The sequence below is a fragment of the Chenopodium album genome, chromosome 23 (genome assembly GCF_948465745.1).
Source record: "Chenopodium album chromosome 23, dcCheAlbu1.1, whole genome shotgun sequence".
Classification (NCBI taxonomy): Eukaryota; Viridiplantae; Streptophyta; class Magnoliopsida; order Caryophyllales; family Amaranthaceae; genus Chenopodium; species Chenopodium album.
Genome location: NC_137856.1, coordinates 6,738,748 through 6,760,286, shown reverse-complemented (window position 1 = coordinate 6,760,286; position 21,539 = coordinate 6,738,748). Strand labels below are relative to the sequence as shown.

Genomic DNA, 21,539 nt, shown 5'->3' with positions numbered 1-21,539 from the left:
CTATATATCGAACACGTCATCAGATAACTCTCTCATCCTCCTTAACTCTCCTTGTAAAATATCAAGACCTCGAAATGACAAAAAGCCGTTAAGGTGAAGTAAAGGCATGACGTTGTGCTGCGAACCCATTCGCCGTCTCGAGTCCTCTAATTGGTGACGAATCTCGATCAGCATACCCTCAATGTTGCTATGCACACGGCGGAAGATAGTGTCTAACGCTCCCGTAGAACTGTCGAACCATTGTTTAAGCACGGAATGTTGGCTCTCTACTCTACATGTGTTGACGTTGCCGAAATGCATAACCAAATTTGTCCAACAACGTACGAATTTCTCCTTGTGGACCAACCATTGCTCTTCAACGTATTTCACCAGTGGTGGGTTCGATGCTCCCCATGTCGCTTTCATAGTTTGCAACTCTAACTCATACTCGGCAACAGTGGTCGAACACATTACTCTTCTCCATCTACCATTTCGAAATCTCTCGGCCATCACCATATCCTTCCCACACAAATAGTGCGCCCTTGCCAACACATCCTTGTTAATGTGCCACCCGCATAGTAAATGCGCGCAGTCTGGGAAGACCTCTTTCAATGCCTTCATTAACCCCAACTCACAATCAGTTACAAAAACTTTTGGAGCCACCTCATATCCAATGTACAACTTTAATCTCTCCAAAACCCACTTGTAGCTATCATAAATTTCACTCTTCAATATAGCATATCCGATCAGAAAGTTTTGATTTGTAGGCGTGACACCAACGAGCTCGAAGAATGGCATGTTATATTTGTTCGTCTTGTAAGTAGAATCCATCCCAATGACATGTGGATATGTACGTAGCATATTGGCCATCTCTGGGTGGGCCAAAAAAGCATGGGTGATAGCACGGGTATCCAGGTCGACATTTATCCAAGTGACATACTTGTGCTCATTTGCTAAGTGAACAAATTGGTGGGCAACATCTCGACCTTCACAAGCATCTAGCCGAATACGACTTCTCACATTGTAGATATGTCTCTTGTTAGGGTTCTCGTTCGGGAACTTCTCTTTCACGGCTGCCATAATGTGACGGGGCTTGGCTGCAGCAGAACTCATGTCGATAACAAGTGCTTTTGCAGCTGGACTAAGACCACTAACTTGTCGGTGACCCTCTTGATATACCATGAGCGGATGGTTATGCATGCCTTTTAAACCCTTTCTTGATATAAGGACCCATCCTCCCATGTCCCTCAAACATCGAGTCGAGATTTGAAACGTACATTTACAACCCTTACCCTTCGTGTTCTTGCGTATAGCATTTTGTCTATCCCGATTTTCCCCTTTGTTCCTCTCCCCTCGATCACATTTCATATAATTAATTGGATGCCCGTTTCTCTGTTTCTTATACGATGAATTTGTTAAAAAAAATCCTAATGGAGTGGCAATCTCTCTTGCCCAATCAAGAGCTGCTTCGTAGGTCGGGAACACTTCTCTAGTCTGAAAATGCGGACTATAATCAACACCATCACCGCCGTAGTCCGGTAATGACGCCTGATACAAATAATTATTTTTTTAATTAATAATAACATTAGTTTTTTAATATTAATAACAATAATTAAAAAAATAACAATAATTAAAAAAAAAGGTCAACCGGAATCCATGGTAACCGGATTTGATCTCCGGTTGCCGTGGACTGTTACCAGATTTCACCTTCGGTTACCATGATCAACCGGAGGGCAAATCCGGTTACCATCCACAGTAACCGGAGATCAAATCCGGTAGCCGTGGGCGGTAACCGGAGATCGAATCCGGTTACCGTGATATCCACCAACGGTTATGCACGGTAACCGGAGGCCAAATCCGGTTACCGTGACAAAAATCGGAGACAAAACCCGGTTAGCGCAACGGTTAACCAGTTTTTGTCTCCGGTTGACGTCGTCAGTCGGTTTCTCCGATCAATATTTCGAATCACAACAACCGGAGAAAAAGTCATACCTGTTCTAAACGTGACGGTGGCGTCACCGGTTCATTCTCCCTCGAGCCACCACGATCACTATCCATTTATCGTCGACTTTTACCGTCGTTGTGGCTGTCTGGTGTAGAAGGTGGTGGTTGAGATGGTTGTTGTTGATTAGAGAAAGAAAATGAGAAAAAAAGTTACTAAGGGCAAATTTGTCGGTTTGCTTGAAATGATGGCGGTTATGATAAAAATGGACGGCGGTATTTAGCATTCCACTATTTAATTGGCTACAACAACAATTTATAATCCTACGTGGCGCACTAAGAAAATTAGATCCTACGTGGCTCTCTAACAACTCAATAAAAAACTCCCCTATATATATATATATTAAAATTGTCGACACACGTATCACATGCTTAATTGCTTATTAGACAATTTTATCACCAATCCAACAATTGATAAGCTAGTTCGACAAAATCGCTCAACCCTCTCAAGAGTATCCCAATTAAATTAACAGTCAATTAGACTCGTACCAATCCAAATTCGACTTGAGTCAAAATTTAAAGGAAATTTGAAAAGAATAATCCCACCTTTCGCCCGTTTGCTCAAAATAATCCCACCTTTTCGAATTCCAAAAATAATCCCACCTTGTAACCCCATCTTCTCAAAATGATCCTTTTTACCTACAACCGTTTCAACAGGTAATTTTTTTTTTTTATTTCAAATAATAAAACAAAGGCAAAATAAAAAATAAAAGAAAAAGAAAAAGAAAAAATCCCCCAACACCCTAACCCAGCCCCACACCCACCATTGGCACCACCTGTCCCCCCATCGGCGACAGCTTAACCCTAGCCGTCGGCACCCCTGCCCCACCAATACCGGCGAAACCCTCCTTCCCTCGAAATCCACCTTAACCCAGCCTAACCACCTCAATCATTCGAACCCCAGCCTCTTCGAACCACCGCAAACACCACCCGAAACCCCACCTAAATTGGCTAATGTCTGGGATCGCTAGCGACATCACCAATGTGTTGGTTTGGGGTTGAATTGGAGCTTGTGGCTGTGATTTGTGGAGCTGCGACATCACGATGGTTTGAGATGGTGGTAGCGATGTTGATGGTTGCGATTTGAAGGCTGCCGCGCTAGGGGAGGTTGGGGTAATTGTGGAGTTAGTGCAGTGGTGGTTGTTGTGGGGTATGTTGGGCGAATTTGGAGGTGGTGCGGTGGTTAATTGATTTATGCGGCAACAACTAATTTGGAGGTGGTGCGGTGGGGTTGTTGGTGTGGCTGGGCGTATAACACCCATTACCTTAGACGCCAACTAATTTGGAGGTGGTGATGGTGGTAAGGGGTTGTGATGGAGGTGATGGTGGTGATTAAGGGGTGGCGGCAGCAGGGGTTGTGATGGTGGCGATGGTGGGGGTGGTTGTGGGCTATGAGAATTTTTTTTATTTTTAATTGTTTTGTTTTTTTTTCATTATTTAAAATTAGAACCAATTATAAGGTGACACGTGTCAAGTCACCTTCTAAAACAGGTTACTAATTTCATAAACCGGTAAAAGGATCATTTTGGGAAGATGGGGTTATAAGGTGGGATTATTTCTGGAATTCGAAAAGGTGGGATTATTTTGAGCAAATGGGTGAAAGGTGAGATTATTCTTTTCAATTTTTCCAAATTTAAAACCAAGACCTTGATTAAACTAGAACAACTCCGATAATTGATGAATTGGATGTCAGACAATGGTCTAAGAAGCGTCCAAGCCTCATCTTACACAAATTAAGTGTGACAATTAATTCGACAGCAGAGAGAAAAACTAACGGCTTATTCTCTTCAATTCACCAAACTTCCCTCTTCTTCAATTACAAGTTTACAACTAGTATAATTTTTTGCAATTCAATTCAATTCAACCACATTCTTCATTTCTCTGCCATATTTAATTTCAATGGCTGCTGCTTCTTCTTCTTCATTGCAAGCTTCGATTCTCACCTTCAATGGCTTCCGCCCTTGCGATGCCAGTTCATCTCGTCCCTACTGTCTGCTTTCTTTTTCGTCTTTTCGGGAAAATAGTGGGAGGAATTTCAGTCTGAAGCAGAAGAAGAAGTTTAAGAATGGTGGGAATGTTTGTCGGGCGATGGTTCAGCAGACTGTTCAAGGTCCTTCTGCTGCTTATGCTAGAGAAATGGAACGCCTTTCTGCTAAGGAATCGCTCTTACTTGCTGTGAGTTTACTCGTAATTATATTGTGTTCAAATCAATTTAATTCAATTATTGATCTATAATTTAATTTTGTTGTTGTTATTGATTTATTGAAATTCTTGCTAAATTTAGGAAACATATTTTGTTAATGCATTTAGGTTTGATAACTTGTTTTGAGTTGGAAAGTTGAGTATAATGTTGTGGATCTAGGGTGTACTTGGTTTATATATTTTGTAAGCCTCTAGGACAATATGTATTGTTTTTATAAGTAATAGAGTGTGAAAATAAGTGGCTTGAACAAGTGGGGTGATGATAGAAAGGTTTAATCATCCACTCCCTCCGTCCCTCTAATATTGCCTCATTGGAATATGATTACTCTATTAAGTTTCGGTTGGATGGAATTGATGAGTTTGAACCAAAAGTAGTGTATGTAAGAGTAAGGTTGTTGGGACAAATAAATAAGAAAATGAGGCAATGTTAATTGACAAAGGAAGTAACAAACATGGATTAAATTTAAAGTGGTGGAACTATAATGAACAGATCATTTTAATGTTAATGTCATAGGATCCTTCAATCCTACTCTACTTTCAAATTGTGATAATAACTGATCTAGTTTCTTGTTTAAGTTAAATTTTTATACTTTTTAACATTTCTATGTTAGTTGTGGCTGATCATGAAGATGACTTAGAGCTTAGGGTGCAAGGCCAACTGAGACTGGATATAGTGAAGTCTATTTAATGGAGTGTTTGTTGTTGACGGCTTGAGGTAGAGAACTGCTAGGACTCAGATCAGAAAACAGAGCTTACACACACAATACACAGGAAATATAGGAAGCTTAATTGATATGATGTATTGATAATCAGTGTAATTATGCAATACAACTCTCCTTCTTTTGAGAGGAAGGATTCTCTCCAACAGACTTCACTCTAATCAATATTCAGCATGCTTCCTTCTATTACAAAATTGCTATTTATAATCAGTTATTAGCATCAACTACAGCTAAGAGGAATAACAACTTATTTCCCAAAATTACCACATTACCCTAAACCTCATAACAAACTCATAACAGAATTCCACCTCAGCATCAAGTTGCTGAAACATTCTTCTTGGGCTTCCTTCGAGTGTATGTGATCAAGGGCCTGGGCTGATCCCTTGCAATACCCCCTTCCCAAACCTGCACCTTGTCCTCAAGGTGGAAAGAGGGGAACCTGTCATCAATCTCAGATAATTGCTCCCAGGTGGACTCAAATTCCTGCAATCCTTTCCACTTGATTAAAACCTCTGTAGCTTGCTGAGAAGTCCTCACACCAAGCACTGCCTCTGGCTCCACATCAAGAACCAAGTCTGAAGTAAGCTGAGAGGGGAGCTGTGATGGTGAGTGTCCTGTTCCAATGGCTTTTTTCAGCTGGGAAATGTGAAAAACAGGGTGAATCCTGGCAGAATCAGGTAGGTGCAGCCTGTAAGCCACCTATCCTACCCTTTGCAGCACTGTGTATGGTCCATAGAACCTAGGAGACAGCTTTTCATTCCTTCTCTTTGCCAAAGATTGTTGTCTATATGGCTGTAGTTTTAAATACACCATATCCCCAACCTAAAATTCACCCTCCCTTCTGCTCTTGTCCTCATATTGCTTCATATAATATTGAGCTTGAACCAAGTGAAATTTCAGTTCATCCAAGATGGCATCTCTTTCCAACAGCTGGTCTTCAATGGATGAGACAGAAGTGCTACCCGGGGTAAAGCGCACCAAATGAGGAGGGTCCCTCCCATACAATGCCTTGAAGGGTGTACAGTGTGTGGCTGTATGGAATGCTGTGTTATACCAGTATTCTGCCCATGGCAACCAGGAAGCCCAGCACTTAGGCTTTCCATTTACAAAGCAACGAAGGTAAGATTCTACTCCCTTGTTGAGAACCTCCATCTGACCATCAGTCTCGGGGTGGTATGATGTACTTCTACGCAATTGAGTGCCTTGAAGTTTGAATAATTCAGACCAGAACACACTCAGAAACACCTTATCCGGATGTGAGACAATAGAAGAAGGAATTCCATGAAGCCTAACGATCTCCTTCATGAAGCAATGGGCTACTCCTTGAGCTGTGTATGGATGTTTCAAGGGAATGAAATGGCCATATTTAGTGAGGCGATCAACCACCACTAAGATTGAATTCCACCCTCCGGACTTAGGTAAACCTTCCACAAAGTCCATGGATATGTCTTCCCATACCTTGTCCGGAATTGGCAAAGGTTGAAGTAAACCTAAGGGAGTGAGAGTCGATGTCTTATTTTGCTGACAAACATGACATTGTTTGACATAAGCTGCTACATCTCTCCTCATGCCTGACCAATACCACTCGGCTGCCAAACGTTGATAAGTTTTCAAGTCTCCAGCATGCCCTCCTGGAGAATCATGGTACTCCTTGAGTAACCTAGCTGTGAGCTCAGACTTGGAAGGAATCACTACCCTTCCCTTGTACCTAAGCACCCCATTTTCAATTGAAAACCATTTTGGAGCAGTACCACCTTCCTGTAACTGAGAAGTCAGCTTTTGCAGCCCCAAATTCTTGTCAATGAATGACTTAACATACTCCCAACTCACCCCACATGCTGCTACCAGAGTGTTACACTCCACCTCCGGTTGTTGTTGCCTTGATAGAGCATCGGCTACCCTGTTGGTAGGACCGGGTTTGTAGTGAATATCAAAAGTGTAACCAAGAAGCTTGCTCACCCACTTTTGATAAGCATGCCCCACCTCTCGTTGCTCCAATAAGAACCTTAAACTTTTCTGGTCAGTGCGCACAATGAATTGCCTTCCTAACAAATAGTGTCTCCACTTTTCTATGGCGAACACGATTGCCATCAACTCCTTTTCATAGATAGGCTTTGCTCTAGCCCGAATACCCAAGACCTTGCTGTAATATGCTATAGGGTGACTTCCTTGCAACAAGACAACTCCTAACCCGAAGCCTGAGGCATCCGTTTCAATGATAAAGGGCAAAGAAAAATTTGGCATGGCCAAAATAGGTGCTATGGTCATAGCTAATTTCAGGGCTTCGAAGGCCTGGTAGCTTCATCAGTCAATCCCCAACACTCATTACGCAACTGGTCAGTTAAGGGCCTAGCTATTTCAGCATACCCTTGGATAAATTTTCTGTAATAGCCCGTAAGGCCTAAGAACCCTCGTAAGGCCTTGAGATTCAGAGGAACAGGCCAATTGATCATGGCATTAATTTTCGAGGCATCAACCTCCACTCCCCTTGCTGAAATCACATGGCCAAGATACGCCACCTTCTCCTTCCCAATCTCACACTTCTTCATATTAGCATAAAGGTGGTGTGAGGCTAATGTTTGCAAAACTTGCTGTAAATGGTGATAATGCTCATCCATGGATTGACTATAGATGAGTATATCGTCAAAGAAAACCAACACGAACTTCCGGAGAAAAGGTTTAAACACCTCATTCATTAAAGACTGAAAAGTTGCAGGGGCATTGGTGAGTCCGAAGGGCATTACGAGAAATTCGTAATGACCCTCATGAGTGCGAAAAGCAGTCTTGGGCACATCTTCCTTCCGTACTCGAATTTGATGGTATCCCGATTTAAGATCCAACTTGGTGAACACACTAGCACCATTGAGTTCATCAAGCAATTCGTCAATCACCGGAATGGGAAATTTGTCGGGAATCATCTCCTTATTTAAGGCCCTATAATCGACACAAAACCTCCACGAGCCGTCTTTCTTTTTAACGAGAAGAACCGGGCTAGAATAGGCACTAGAAGAGGGTTGAATAATCCCTGAGCATGTCCTGTACCAATTTCTCAATTTCATCTTTCTGGTATTGAGGATACCTATAGGGTCGCACACTAATAGGATGGAGGGGGGCAGCCCTGATGGCATCTCAAACACCTGCTGAAACTGCTGAAACTTGTCAGTGAGAGGTCGGAGAACAGCAGGGATATGGGGGTCAGTCTCCTGCAGCCCCGCCCCGCTAACTGATTGAACTCCAAGAGAACACCATGCCCTTCCCTTTGCAAGGTCCTAACCATTGCTTTGAGTGAAATACAGGTCCTCTCTAGATGTGGGTCCCCTTCGAGGGTCACCATCTTTCCACCAACCTGAAATTTCAAGGTCTGATTCTTCCAATTTGAGGCAATAGTACCCAATTTCACAAGCCACTGAATTCCTAAGATCACATCAGAGTTGCCCAAAGGTAAGATAAGAAAATCCTCAATAATAGAAACTCCTTGCAATGTCAACCGTACTCCTTTGCTCATTCCCTCCCCTTGCACAGTCTCACCTGTCCCCAAAGTTACCCCAAAATGCTTGGAGTCGGAAATGGGTAAGTTTAAGTGGTGCGCTGCCAAGGCCGAAATAAAATTGTGTGTGGCTCCAGGGTCCACCATCACTACCACCTTGCCACCATTAATGGAGCCTACCATCCGCATCGTCTTCGGGCTGGTTATACCCATCATAGAACACATCAACACTCCCGGATTCGGGTCAAAAGAAGAAGAAGACAGAGGGGAAAGAGGGGCGCGTACCTCAACGGCAGCAAACTCAGTTGATTCGTCATCCTCCACCTCGTCATCATCGACGGTGAGAAGCACGCTGAGTTCACGGCGGCGACAACGGTGGTTCAAATTCCACTTCTCATCACAGTGAAAGCAGCCCTGTTCGCGCTTTTGCTGAACCTCCTTCTCCGTTAACCTCCTTATATCGTCGGGGTTTTTTTGTGGTAAGTAAGGCGGTTTGGGTGGTTCTGGGTGGAAGTGTTTAGGTTAGGGGTCGTGTGTAGGCTCGGGTTTGTGTTAAGGGCTGGGTTCGTGTTTTGGGTGGAGAAATTTGAAGAGGAACGTTGGGTGGGGTAAGGAGCTTTCCACGACCCCCGTATCTGGGTTTTGGGCTGACCCGTATTTTCTCTTCGACCCGCATTGATAACTCCATGGCATGATCCAGCGTGACCGGATCCATGATCCTAACCTCAACTCGGATCTTCTCCTCTAACCCATTAATATATTGTCCTTTAGCTATTTCTTCAGGAACTCCTTCCAGAGGGGCAAGTAATTCAATGAAGCGTCGCCGATAATCCGCCACCGTACCGGTTTGCTGGTGGGCTAACCACTGCTCGTGGAGCGTTCCAGTGGCGGTGGTACGAAATCGCCGGAGAATGAGTTTCTTCAAGGACTCCCGGGTGAGCAAAGGGTGGCGACGGTGCTCCCATTGATACCAAAGCAGAGCATCACCGTCAAGAGCCACCACCGCCGCTTCCAGCTGGTCCTCCGCGCTGAGCCGATAAAAGTGGAAGAATCGCTCAGCTCGAAGTATCCAACCATCCGGATTATTACCATCAAAAATGGGCAAGTCGAGTTTCCTCACCTTCCAATTGGATTGACAGCCCTGAACACCACCAGCGCCAACCTCCAGCTGCGGATGCGCACCGGCGAATGGGTTATCCCACTGATAAGGGGATCCATTCGTTCCAGGTACACGATTCTCCGATCAATTCTTCTCCAAACTAGCAGCAAGCTGATTTGTGAGATCGACTTTAAATGATGCCAGAGCCGAAGCAATTTCTTCAGCAACCCGACCCGGAACACCAGCAATCTCCTGTTCAAGCAGATCCAAACGCTGAGCATGGGTAAGGCGAGCCATCCTAAACTCCGGTGAAGATCGTGGTTGCTCTGATACCAAGTTGCTAGGACTCAGATCAGAAAACAGAGCTTACACACACAATACACAGGAAATATAGGAAGCTTAATTGATATGATGTATTGATAATCAGTGTAATTATGCAATACAACTCTCCTTCTTTTGAGAGGAAGGATTCTCTCCAATAGACTTCACTCTAATCAATATTCAGCATGCTTCCTTCTATTACAAAATTGTTATTTATAATCAGTTATTAGCATCAACTACAGCTAAGAGGAATAACAACTTATTTCCCAAAATTACCACATTACCCTAAACCTCATAACAAACTCATAACACAATTCCAGCTCAGCATCAAGTTGCTGAAACATTCTTCTTGGGCTTCCTTCGAGTGTATGTGATCAAGGGCCTGGGCTGATCCCTTGCAAGAACTTAATTTGCTAGGGTGACTAATTGTACAAAATTTTAATGTGTAAGATCATATGTTGGTAGGAATGTGAAAAATTGTAAAATTGTAGAACCATTTCAAAATCTTAATGCTCCATTTATTAATAGTTTGAGCATAATTAAAAGATTGTGTAAATCATGAAATCTTTAATAGGGATCGAGATTGATGGCTCTATTAGCTTCACATATAAGATTCCAAGGTTTTTGTTGTTTTTGAAATACCCATGGTAGTAAATAACTTCTATAGCTGGCTTTTTTTTTTTTCAATTGGAGATATATTGGCTAAGTTGTGTGATAGTTAGAGTACATTGGTGAGTGATACCATTGGATCGAAGTTGTGATGGACTTCAATTTGTTACACTTTTGAGAACATCAACATTGGTGTCATGAGTTAGATATAATGACCAAGATCTTATATGTAGTATATGGAGAAGTTCATTGATTTTTTTAAAGAAAGTGGTTATGGAGGTGCCCTTTTGTTGGAAGAGGATGAATTTTTTGGGTGGGAAGGGATCCCATCACCAAGCACACTAAGATAAAAAAAAAAGGATGAATAAGACTAATGTGTGAATTTGGATGATTACTCAGCTTCCTTATACCTTCCAGATTCATTATAATCTTTGCTAAGGTGAAGAAAAAAGAGGTAGTTGCTCTCATGTATAAAGTTTGCTTTGGTAATTAAGAGGCAGAGTTTCATGATAGATAATTCTCGCTCTGTTCACTTTGAACGTGTTAGTTTGAGCTTTGAGGTAAGAAGTTCTTTAACTATTAAACCTAAAAAAGTTCTCAAAAATAGAGTTTTAGATGGAGTGCTTGTAAATATTACCACATGTGGGTATCAACTCTGATTGTTCTTTTCTAATCTGTAATGGTGACAATAAATGTTTTTATCTCATTTGGCCTCAAGTATAATCAACAACCAAAGGACCTTTTAATTGGACTACTATTGCAATGCATGTAGATTACAAGCTTGTTGTCAGTTTAATTTAGTTTGGCATTCATTTTACTGATAGTTTCCAACTTTACCCCAATTGATCTCCTGTCATCTGTTCATTTTAAATATGACATTTGTGTATTCTAATAGTTTGTCATATGATGTTTATGCAGCTTAAAGATGCAGGGGGTTTTGAGGCTTTATTCACAGGAAGGGTCACAGAGATGCAGCGAATAGATGTCATGGAGAGGGTAACTGCTCTTGAGCGTCTGAATCCAACACCTCGACCCACAACGTAGGTGGTAAATGTACTGGATTTACTTACCAATCTTTTATCAGGAGCAAAAAATTTATTTGTCTTATTCAGCTTTCCAGGTCTCCCTATTTAGAAGGAAGATGGAAGTTTGAGTGGCTTGGATCTGGCACTCCTGCTGTTGCTCAATTCTTTTTGGAGTATGCATTTTCTGTTTTGCTCATCTTTCCTGTATTTCAGTTTAACCAATATGAAAACTGATTATGGTGATGACCAAGAAGTGCTTGCATGGACTAAATAAAGACTATTCTATCTTCTCAGGAGATTTCCTACCACATTGGCAAACCTCTCTAAAATGGATGTATTGTTAAAGGATAGTTATTCAAAGGTCACAGCAAATTTGAGACTACTTAACTCGGTAATGCCTTCTTAAGGACTTTTGCTCTATCTCTATGCATTTCAATATGAAGTTACTACCTTTTCTTTCATAATGGTCTTAACATCAACAATTTGCATAAGTATGGTGTAAGGGAGGAGAGAGAGTAAGAAAAATGTGGATAAAGTAAGGTAGCATGAGTGGAAAGGTATAAGTGTTGTGGGTAAGACAGTAAAAGGGGCGTGCCGAAATTAGAATAAAGCAACATGTTAGAGACCATTTTGGAACGGACCTAAATGGAAGATGTTTAAATCATAATGAAATGATTGTAGTATAAATGTATAATAGTGTTTGTACTTCTGTGCTAAACTGTATATAATATTGTTTATACGTGCGTTGATTTTTGTTCTATCCCTTTGTCTACTACAACCTCTCACTATGGTTTCCTTTCATGTAATTTGAATATTTTTGAATAAAAATCTACCTCATTCTAGATGTGAAACTTGGAGCTGAATATTATTATTCTCACTTTATCATTTTTTATTTCATTTAACTAACATTCGAATTTCTTAATATGGCTGCTAGAATATTTTCACTTAGAAAACATAATTATTCCCATGATGTTTATGGGTGCCCTCTACTTTGACTTTTTATCTTGTGGTTACACTAAGATTTGATGTCCTTACTAATAATCCTTTATTTACCACCTTTAGCTGTACTATAATGCCATAGGATGATGTGGCAACTACCGTTTGTTTTATAAATAACCCCTATGCTTGTTCAATAAATGACATGACAAATTGACAATAATTTGAGATTGCTTAAAAGGTGTGGGCTTAATGTTTTGAACGTTTTCATTGGAGGTAAGGGTGTCGCAGTAAAAGTAAAAGTATGGATTGATTTATCCATCAGCTTCAGTGGGTGGACTCTTTCATTCTAGAAATGCTATGTCTTTAGAAGTGTTAGCCTCTGGATGATATGTTGAAATAATAAATAGAGATGAGAGAAGGGAAAGAATAATAAAAGTTGTATTCTATTGAAAAATGTACTACATAGCAACATATATATAGTGCAAAATAACTAAGATAATAAGTAGGGAACATGATCCCATATCATTGATCATGCTAACATTAACCCACTAAATTAACCCACTACTATTATGACTCCACTAACACAAACTAATACTTAGTAGAGCATATTCCTAAATATTCAGAGTTAACTAACCTGTCTAACCACTAACAATTTGAAGCAAATATTCCAACATGATATACAAGTATTTAAATTTATCTGTAGACTGTAAAACTGCTGAAGTTAGTATCTATTGGAAATGTGATGTATAGCTGGTGCTTGTGCTTCTGCTGCATTTGGTACTCCCACAAATCAGAAATCTTAACAGTTGTTTCGGGAACTTTGACATGCTCATCGTAAGCTGTCCAAGTTGTGCTGACGCCTCTATTCAACACTGCACGTTTTGTAGTTGCAAGATCTCCAATAACTCAGGCCACTATCACCAATGATTTACGGAAATGGCAGGGACTTGAGTTTTTCCGTTTTCCCAGGAAAAGTATCCAATTTGGGTCTTAGGATATGGATATGTTTCTTGCCACATGGGAATTTGGAAAATGCGCTTGAATCGCACGCCTCAATTTTCAACTTTTAAAACAAAAAAAAGGAAGTTCTTGTTAAAACTCAATTTCCAGCTTTTAAACAAAAAAAGTTCTTGTTAGATATTTTTAACTAGCCTCTTTTCCGTGATACTGATAATGAATGATGTCCTAGCCGTTTCCCTTAAACTACTTAACTCCACCTTCCTCATCTCCCTACAAAGAATCTGTCGATACCATCTGTACAAATCTTTCCAGCTCTGCTGCAATCATTGTGGGACTGCTTGGGTTGATTGGTGGGTTGCAGTGGTGCTCAAAATTTTCATTCTTTCTCTGTTGAGTGGAGTTAATTGCTTGATTAAGAGGCAGATGTAGCTTTCATCTATTTATTTTTTCTATTAAAAAACTAACTCTAGATTCGCAAAAGTATAGTGGTCAAGTGGTGATGGCTTTAGGTTTGCTTTAATAGTTAAATCTTTGAACTCACAATCCAAGCTACTAGGCAAATTAAATTTGCAAAGTATTTTTCATAAAAAGGCAATTTATTACTCCATCCCAATGTAATCGTCACTAGATGGTTAGTTTGCGTAGAGTTTTAACTGATTGATGGCTGACCAATCGATTATGTTTTAATAGAAAAGTAATGTGATGAGAGATTGAATGAGAAAGAGCGTGAGACTGTTACTTTTGACATTGGGAAGAGGAGATAAAATATTAGTGGGTCCATGACATAAAAGAAAGTGTGACAATTTGGGACAAGCTTAATTGGGACGCTTGACAATCAAATTGGAGCGGAAGAGAAATATTTTGATATTCTTCTCTCTCCGATCTGTTTTTATACTTTTTATTTTAATTTTGACACTATTCATAAATTGATAGAATCTTCTTAATTACTCCCACACTCTGTATATAAAACATATAACATAGTCACGTTGAGTCTTCTTTGATCCATCTTAATGAGTAGTTTAATATTTAAATGTTATATATTCAATAAATGTAATTAAAAATATATACTCCCTCCGCTTGGTATTAATCGCAACACTTCCCTTTTTCATCCGTTTCATATTAATTGCAACACTTCTGTATTTGGAAAGGACCTATCATTATTTTATAATTTCTCTCTCACTAACCCCAATTTCGCAAATGTTCTATTATTTCTCTTTCCTACCAACCCCACTTATACTACTCTGTACTTTTTTATTATTTCTCTCTCCCACCAACAATACTTTATATTATAAAAACTCCTCTCTTGGGCCCCACCCTATAAATTTTCTTAAAATTTGTGAAAACCCTAGTATTGCGATTAATACGAAACGGAGGGAGTATATATTTTTCTTAACATTTCCCTGCTGCTTCCTTTTTTATTTAATTTTTTATTTTCTGGAATACTTGCTTCAAACATTTCAGAAACCTTGGCTGTTTTCATGCTACCTAGATGATCACTGTGCCAGGCTGCCAGCGTTTTGTCTGTAATTTGTTGGGAATGAATTGGAGACTTGTTGAAGTCAATTATTTAGGGACCTCTTTTTATAATTGTGATTCTAGATTTCTTTTAAAAATGGTTATAAATAATGCACTTCCTACCGTTAAATGAAATTAATGAATTAGTGAGATCTCTCTCCTCTAAAAAAAGGATGAATCTCTGAGAAGATATCTCTGGTTAACATGCAATGGTTTCTTGTCGCTACTAGTTGTGAAAATATTTAAGTAGATTCAGGGACATATGGCACTGTTATTGTCAGAAGAAATCATTGTGAAATCAAAGTTGCTTGTCAATTACCAGGGAAGGCATTTACTTATGTAAATGGATCATTGCAGATTTGTAGCTACGGCATTGGGCTTGTGTAATTACAGTGCAGGTTAACTAACTTACATGTTATTACATTCATAAAACTTGGATTACTATAAGAATGAAGTATAGGTGATTTTCTCTTCTGATTGTTTGGATACACTTCTTAGATAAATTCTACATTAGAGTAATACTTACATTGCTTCAGATTGTGTTAATAGGGACACTTAGAAAAATTACATGTTTTCAAAGCCAAATTAATATTGAGTGAGTTTTTTCTGCTTTGCCATGTGTAGCTTTTTATGTTAGTTCATCCTGGATGCAGGTAGAAAGCAAATTCACCTTATCCTCCAAATTAATTATTGAGGGGCCACTCAGAATGAAAGAAGAATATATTGAGGGCATCCTTGACTCTCCTACTGTTGTTGAAGAAACTGTCCCTGATCAGCTCAAAGGTCCATTTGGGCAAGCTGTTGGTGCAGTTCAACAACTTCCAGTCCTTGTTAGAGATGCAATTTCTAACGGCATCAGAATTCCATTAAGTAAGTAGATCAATTATCTTTTTTTCTTTCTGAAATCAAGATGATATAATTTACACCATTTGCAAGTTATCTTAACAATATCTTGTTTGTGACCTTATGAGAACTGTGTTACTCATCGGGGTGTAGCAGATTAACCTAAGGAAGGGCAATATTGGAAGTCTAGTATTATTAAGTTAGAGGCTTTAACCTTAGTATAAATAGAGAGAGTGGGAAAGAGAAGATAGGTGGAATTTTAGAGTGATTCCTTAGGAGAGTTGTGACCTCAAGTCACTAATATGAGCTTTGTAGGCTAAACCTACTACCTTTTGTAAGAAATCATTAATCTGTTAATCAAATTTCAAGCTTTGTCCTAAAAATTTCCTCTTAATCAATAAAGTATACAAGTCAGTTTTTCAGTCTAAAACATGGGGATAGGTGGAGGGTACTGTCATTATAATTCAGTTAGGAGTTTCTTGACTCTTGAGAAATGTGAGGGAAATCGGTTAGTCTATAATATAGAGGATAGTTAATGAAAGATATTATTGAGTGTTTCATTTAATTTTACTTGTATATGGGAGAGAATCAAGCCTTCCGAAAGCTTTGATTACATATACATCTTCTTTTATTCCTATATTATCAATGAAACTCAATCTTCTTCTTCCTTTAATGTCTGCCCAAATTTTTTGTTCATTACTAACTTATACTTCATTGATGCTCCCCTCTGTCCCCAAATAACGAGCCACATTTAAGTACAAAGTCTAACTTATCTAGTCTATAAACTGGCCTGTGGAAAATAGTAATGTGGCTTATTAATTAGGGGAGAAGCAGAGGATGTTCCCACTCCCAAAGTTAACGACTTCAAAGTGTCCTCTATACTTGACTTTGTTTTATTATTCTATTTTATTTTATTTTATTTTTTGGGTACTGAACTTTCGAGAACCAAAGCTACCTTTTTAGATATGAGTGAGGGATGGAGGAAAGTTAATCCAAAAAAATTTGTGCGAAATTTCACTTTTTTTGGAGAAAAGGAGCTGTAATTTAATCTACTCTAGTTTGATCATTTCTTTTTGCATTAGTTATATTCCTATATCCTAATTGACTATATTCTAATGATTATTAAATTTCTGTCTGATGGAGGTCAAAATTTTCCAATAACAAAAATATTGTTTAAAGAATATGTCAATATGGAGAGTATTACAATCATGAAGGAGATTATATTCATGCATTGAATCCCATTTGTGAAAATGGAGTGCCTACTAAGCACAATGATTCAAAGAAAGGCACCATAACCTGTTTACTCTGTATTAAAGTGATTATTTGTGTAAGGCTAATTTTTCCTACTTTACTTTTCTGGTATTTTCTTGTTATTGGTCAATTCTGCCATAAAATTAAATTATTAAAGGAATATTTATAATATCTCCAATACTTAGGGCCTGTTCTCATAAGTTGAAATTCAATTTAGTTCAGTTCAGTTCCTAATTTTCTTCTCTAATAAAATATTCATTTCAGCTCACTTTAGCTGAGTTCAGTCAATGAGAACAGGCCCTTATTATTAAAGGTATTGAAGGTGTCTTGGTGTAAATCATTTTTCTTTGAGCTTGAGGGAGTTGGGAGATACACAGAACCTTTTGGTTTTTTTCTAGCTTCTTTCCTTGTAACTCAAATGATTCTGGTTTTCAGGAAAAAAAAGAAAAAAAAATTTAATTCTGGAAAAGTAGGTGTTAGATTTTTTCCCCAGAGTTTTGGAGCATTTCAAATTGAGGTTCTGGAATTTGGAGATACGAAAAACAATATATTTATTTGGAAAAATTGGTCGCAACAACACCAATTATGATAAAGTTGCGTGTGGCAGCACAACCTTTTAAGGATGCGGTCTACGACACAAATTATGTAATTGGGTGCACATATTAGCATAAATGACACCAATGAACTAAGGTTCCATGGAAAAAAAGTAAAATCTTTATTATTTTATATAATTGTTTAAACATTATTTAAACTTATATGATTTTCCATCACACGTGACTAAATTAGCCTTACCTTCTATATATTTTTTTCATTTAAGCATTTCTTAACCTCCACCATTTTATTAATTAAGCGGATTCCTTCAAAAAAAATTGTGCTATTATTTTCCTTTGTTCGCTTCTCCAATTACTTTTTCTAATATCGATCTCACATAGTTGACTTAGTTTCGTTCCCCTTCCCACTTAGTTAAATACTACTTCCTCCGTTCTATTAATATTGCAACAAGGAGGAAATTATGCATCCCAATGCATATTTTATATGCTAAATATCTGTAATTGTGTAAATTATAAAAAGTTGATATTGTGAAAGTATTTTTTTGAGACGAATCCAACAAGATCCCACATGACTATATTTTGCGTAACGTATAAATCATATAATATAGTCAAACAAGTGTGATGAATAGTGCAAAAAGTCTATTGTTGCAATATTAACAGAACGAAGGAAGTAATAAATTGATAAATAAAATATATATATATATATATATATATATATATATATATATATATATATATATATATATATATATATATATATATATATATATCATTTGAATACCTTTATTCTACAAGATTTCATAATACATAGGTAACTTTCTAATATCAAACCCCACAAAATGATTTTAAATACTTAATTCAAAAAATAATTTTATGGATTTTAGGATATGCCAAATTGATTTTCTTATTTTTGATGTACAACACTTAAATTATGGAGGTTGAGAGAGAATAATTTAAATGGAAAGAATAAATTATAATGGAAGAGGAAACTAAGTCAATCATCACATGTCAATCATCACATGAGATGTAAAAAAAATTAATTGAAGAAACAAACAATAGAATATAATGGCGAAAACCTTTTGAAATAATTCAATAAATGTTACTTAATTACATGAGATGGAAAGTAAAGTAGAATGGAATTAATCAAAAATATATTTAAACAAAAAAAGCATTAAAAATATTTAAGTTTTCACTTTCGAAAGAAATCTAAATTTTGCCAATGTCATTTATTTTGTTTTATGCACCCAAGTGCATAGTTTGTGATGTTGAATGCACCCTCGAAAGGTGGTGCTGCTACACACACCTTTGTCATAGTTGGTGTTGTTGCAACCAATTATTTCTATTTATTTCAGTAAAAACTTGCATATATTGCTATCATCTGGTCCTTATGGTTGGAGAGGAATGACTGCATGATCATATACATGGACTTTTCTGTTATAGATTCATAAAGGCTTGCTGGTACGTCATTGAAATTTGTTTTGTCATTGAGATGTTTTGGTTTGCTATTCTTACATAACACTATACACGCCCCACCCCCCTGTTTATCTTGATGATTTATAGAGACTCCTAACCTGGGAATCAAGGTCTCTTACTGCTGTCTGCTTGGAAGTGAAAACATAGGGGGTTTTGATTAAACGAATGTGATCTCCCATTTTTAAAGATGTTTGCATGTAGTGATATACCAATGAGGATTGTTTGTTGATTCTGATTTTGTAATTGGTTCAGGTGGAAGCCTCCAAAGAATGTTTATGATATCATATCTAGATGAAGAGATACTGGTAAGCTCTTAAGTTTATACTAATTATATATTTGTGGTTTGGAACTTTGGATTATAATGGGATATACAGAGTACTTCTTCCATTTCTTTTTGATTTAAGAATTCTTATTGTGTACTTGATAATATGGTGATAATATGCCAGGCTATAGATACTTCAGTTAATCATGGTTTACCCATCTGTTAAATTCAATTATTCTCCTTTGTGATGCTTAAGTGAGGCTAAAAATTTTCATCTTCCAGACAGCCTGATCCACTATATTTATAAATTCGATCAATACATGATGCATCAGGTGATACATTTTGGCTTTCTGAACTTGCCAAGCCAATATTTCCTAATCACCAAGTACTGTTGTATAGGAATAACTGTAGGAAAATAACACAGGCTGATTATTGGCTGATATAAATTATTATTGTATCAACCATGATACTTTAGGTGACACTTTTTTAATCTACACTTCACAATGTGGATGCACAGCCGTTACTTCTATTGTTATTACAAAACCATGCTTAACTGTTTAGAAATAGTGCTTCTTTAAGAGGTTTGTTCACTTAACTGTTTACAAAACCATGCTACTGTTTAGAAATAGTTACTTCTATTGTTATTTCAAAACCATGCTTTTATGTGATGATTGCTGGTCATAACTTAATATAAGTTCACGTCTGAATAGGTTTGGCTTTATCATAAGATGATGTGGAAAAAACATTATTGATCATCTTGGGGCATTTGACTTAAACAATGCTTAACAACAGTTGATGTGCATATCAGTTGAAACATACCTCGAGAATAACTCCATGTCCTTTTTCGCATGTAAATGGCTCTTACAAAACTACTTACATGTTTTGCATGATTGCTTTATGGTTTGCTGTTGTGTCATCAAATCAGTAGAAATTTTGTGACATAATGGTTCTTATTTCCTTGATTTGACGAAAAAGGAAGATAAGGTGAATACATGAGAGAGTATGAGACACCCAATGCAATAGCACGGGTACATTCTTGTTAATAAAAAAAAAAAAAAAAAAAAGTGCAAGAGACACTCACTGACTATTTAACAAGTTCATTAATCTTTTTTATTTATCAAGTTACTTTCTGAAGATTTTTTTATTTAATCAGTTTCTGCTGTGTGTCAACATGTTTAAATACACTTAACATTATCAATTTGATGATATATTATGATTGATGGGATCTTTTGTTCCATGATCTGTAATTGATGCAGATTATAAGGGATCCTTTTGGAGCACCTGAAGTTATGACAAGGATGGACTCATCTTCTTATTCAGTGGATGAACCTGCATTGGAGTATGAAAGCTAAGCTAAGATTTCACATATGTTATGCTGTGATATGCAGTAATTTATTGCGCAATTATTTTAGCTGAGCATTTTATACTATCTCCTTTTCTTGCTCCCATGTCTTGGAAAAAAAGGTTAAATTGTTTTCAAAATAATCATTTCTGATGCATGAATATTAGAGGAATGCATGATGAAACTTCTCCCCTAAATAGTCGAATACAATCAGAGTTTTGTATAGTGTATATAATGGGGGATTATGCCAGCAGCAGTTGCATTTTAAGCATTAATGTAACTGAAAATTTAACAAGTTTCTTGGCAAGCCTGTATTGTGGTCTTATGCAGTCTCGGATATGTGTGTCCAAGTATCAGATTCAACTATGAAGTCTATTATGAACTGGGTTTTGGTCTAAAGTTGAGTGCTACGCCGTAATACCCATGATGGATTTTCAGAAAATTGACACTAGTATTTGAGAAGAAAAGAAGTCTCACCACTGATTTTAAAGTGAAGAAGAGTTACCACTGACCTTGGAAATCTTGGATGATCAGTTTGTAGAAATCCAATTGAAAGAAATTAAATGGAGGTTTTTTTAAAAAAAAAAATAAAAATAAAAAGAGAAAAAAAAAATGTTGAAACACTAAAATAGAGCCAAATCAGTGTTTGGTACTATTGTTTCAGAATAGTACCTTTAGAGCCAATTCTCGTTATTGGTTTTAGTTCTGGTACTTGTACCAAACACTGAAACAGCCTCTTATGACTTTATGAGGTACTGTATTAGGTTTAAATGTTTCTTATAACCCTGCTAATCTGATGAATCAAATTTTTTATAAACATAATAATTTATCAAAATCTTAATCAATTTTTTATTCTCACAATTTTAAGGTAATGGTCGAATATTAAAATTGTTATGAAAGTCAGTGTAAAATTTCTTAATTACATATATTATTATTTTTGTTTTGAGGGAATTAATTACAT

General features: G+C 37.6%; 2 protein-coding genes across 2 annotated transcripts; one reads left to right on the top strand and one right to left on the bottom strand.

Moving 5' to 3' along the window:
• On the bottom strand, positions 1–2,037 carry LOC145606940 (protein FAR1-RELATED SEQUENCE 5-like). The gene is made up of 2 exons (XM_081662757.1): positions 1,972–2,037; positions 1–1,527 (listed from the first exon to the last, which is right to left on the bottom strand). Exons 1-2 carry the CDS (start codon positions 2,035–2,037, stop codon positions 1–3), a joined length of 1,593 nt encoding a protein of 530 aa, XP_081518883.1.
• Positions 2,038–3,667: 1,630 nt separating this feature from the next.
• Positions 3,668–20,885, top strand: LOC145608142 (putative plastid-lipid-associated protein 13, chloroplastic). The gene is made up of 7 exons (XM_081663753.1): positions 3,668–4,155; positions 11,336–11,457; positions 11,538–11,615; positions 11,737–11,833; positions 15,510–15,726; positions 19,227–19,279; positions 20,493–20,885. The coding sequence occupies exons 1-7, from the start codon at positions 3,880–3,882 to the stop codon at positions 20,586–20,588; spliced, it is 939 nt and encodes a 312-aa protein (XP_081519879.1). The 5' UTR covers positions 3,668–3,879; the 3' UTR covers positions 20,589–20,885.
• The last annotated feature ends 654 nt before the right edge of the window (positions 20,886–21,539 follow it).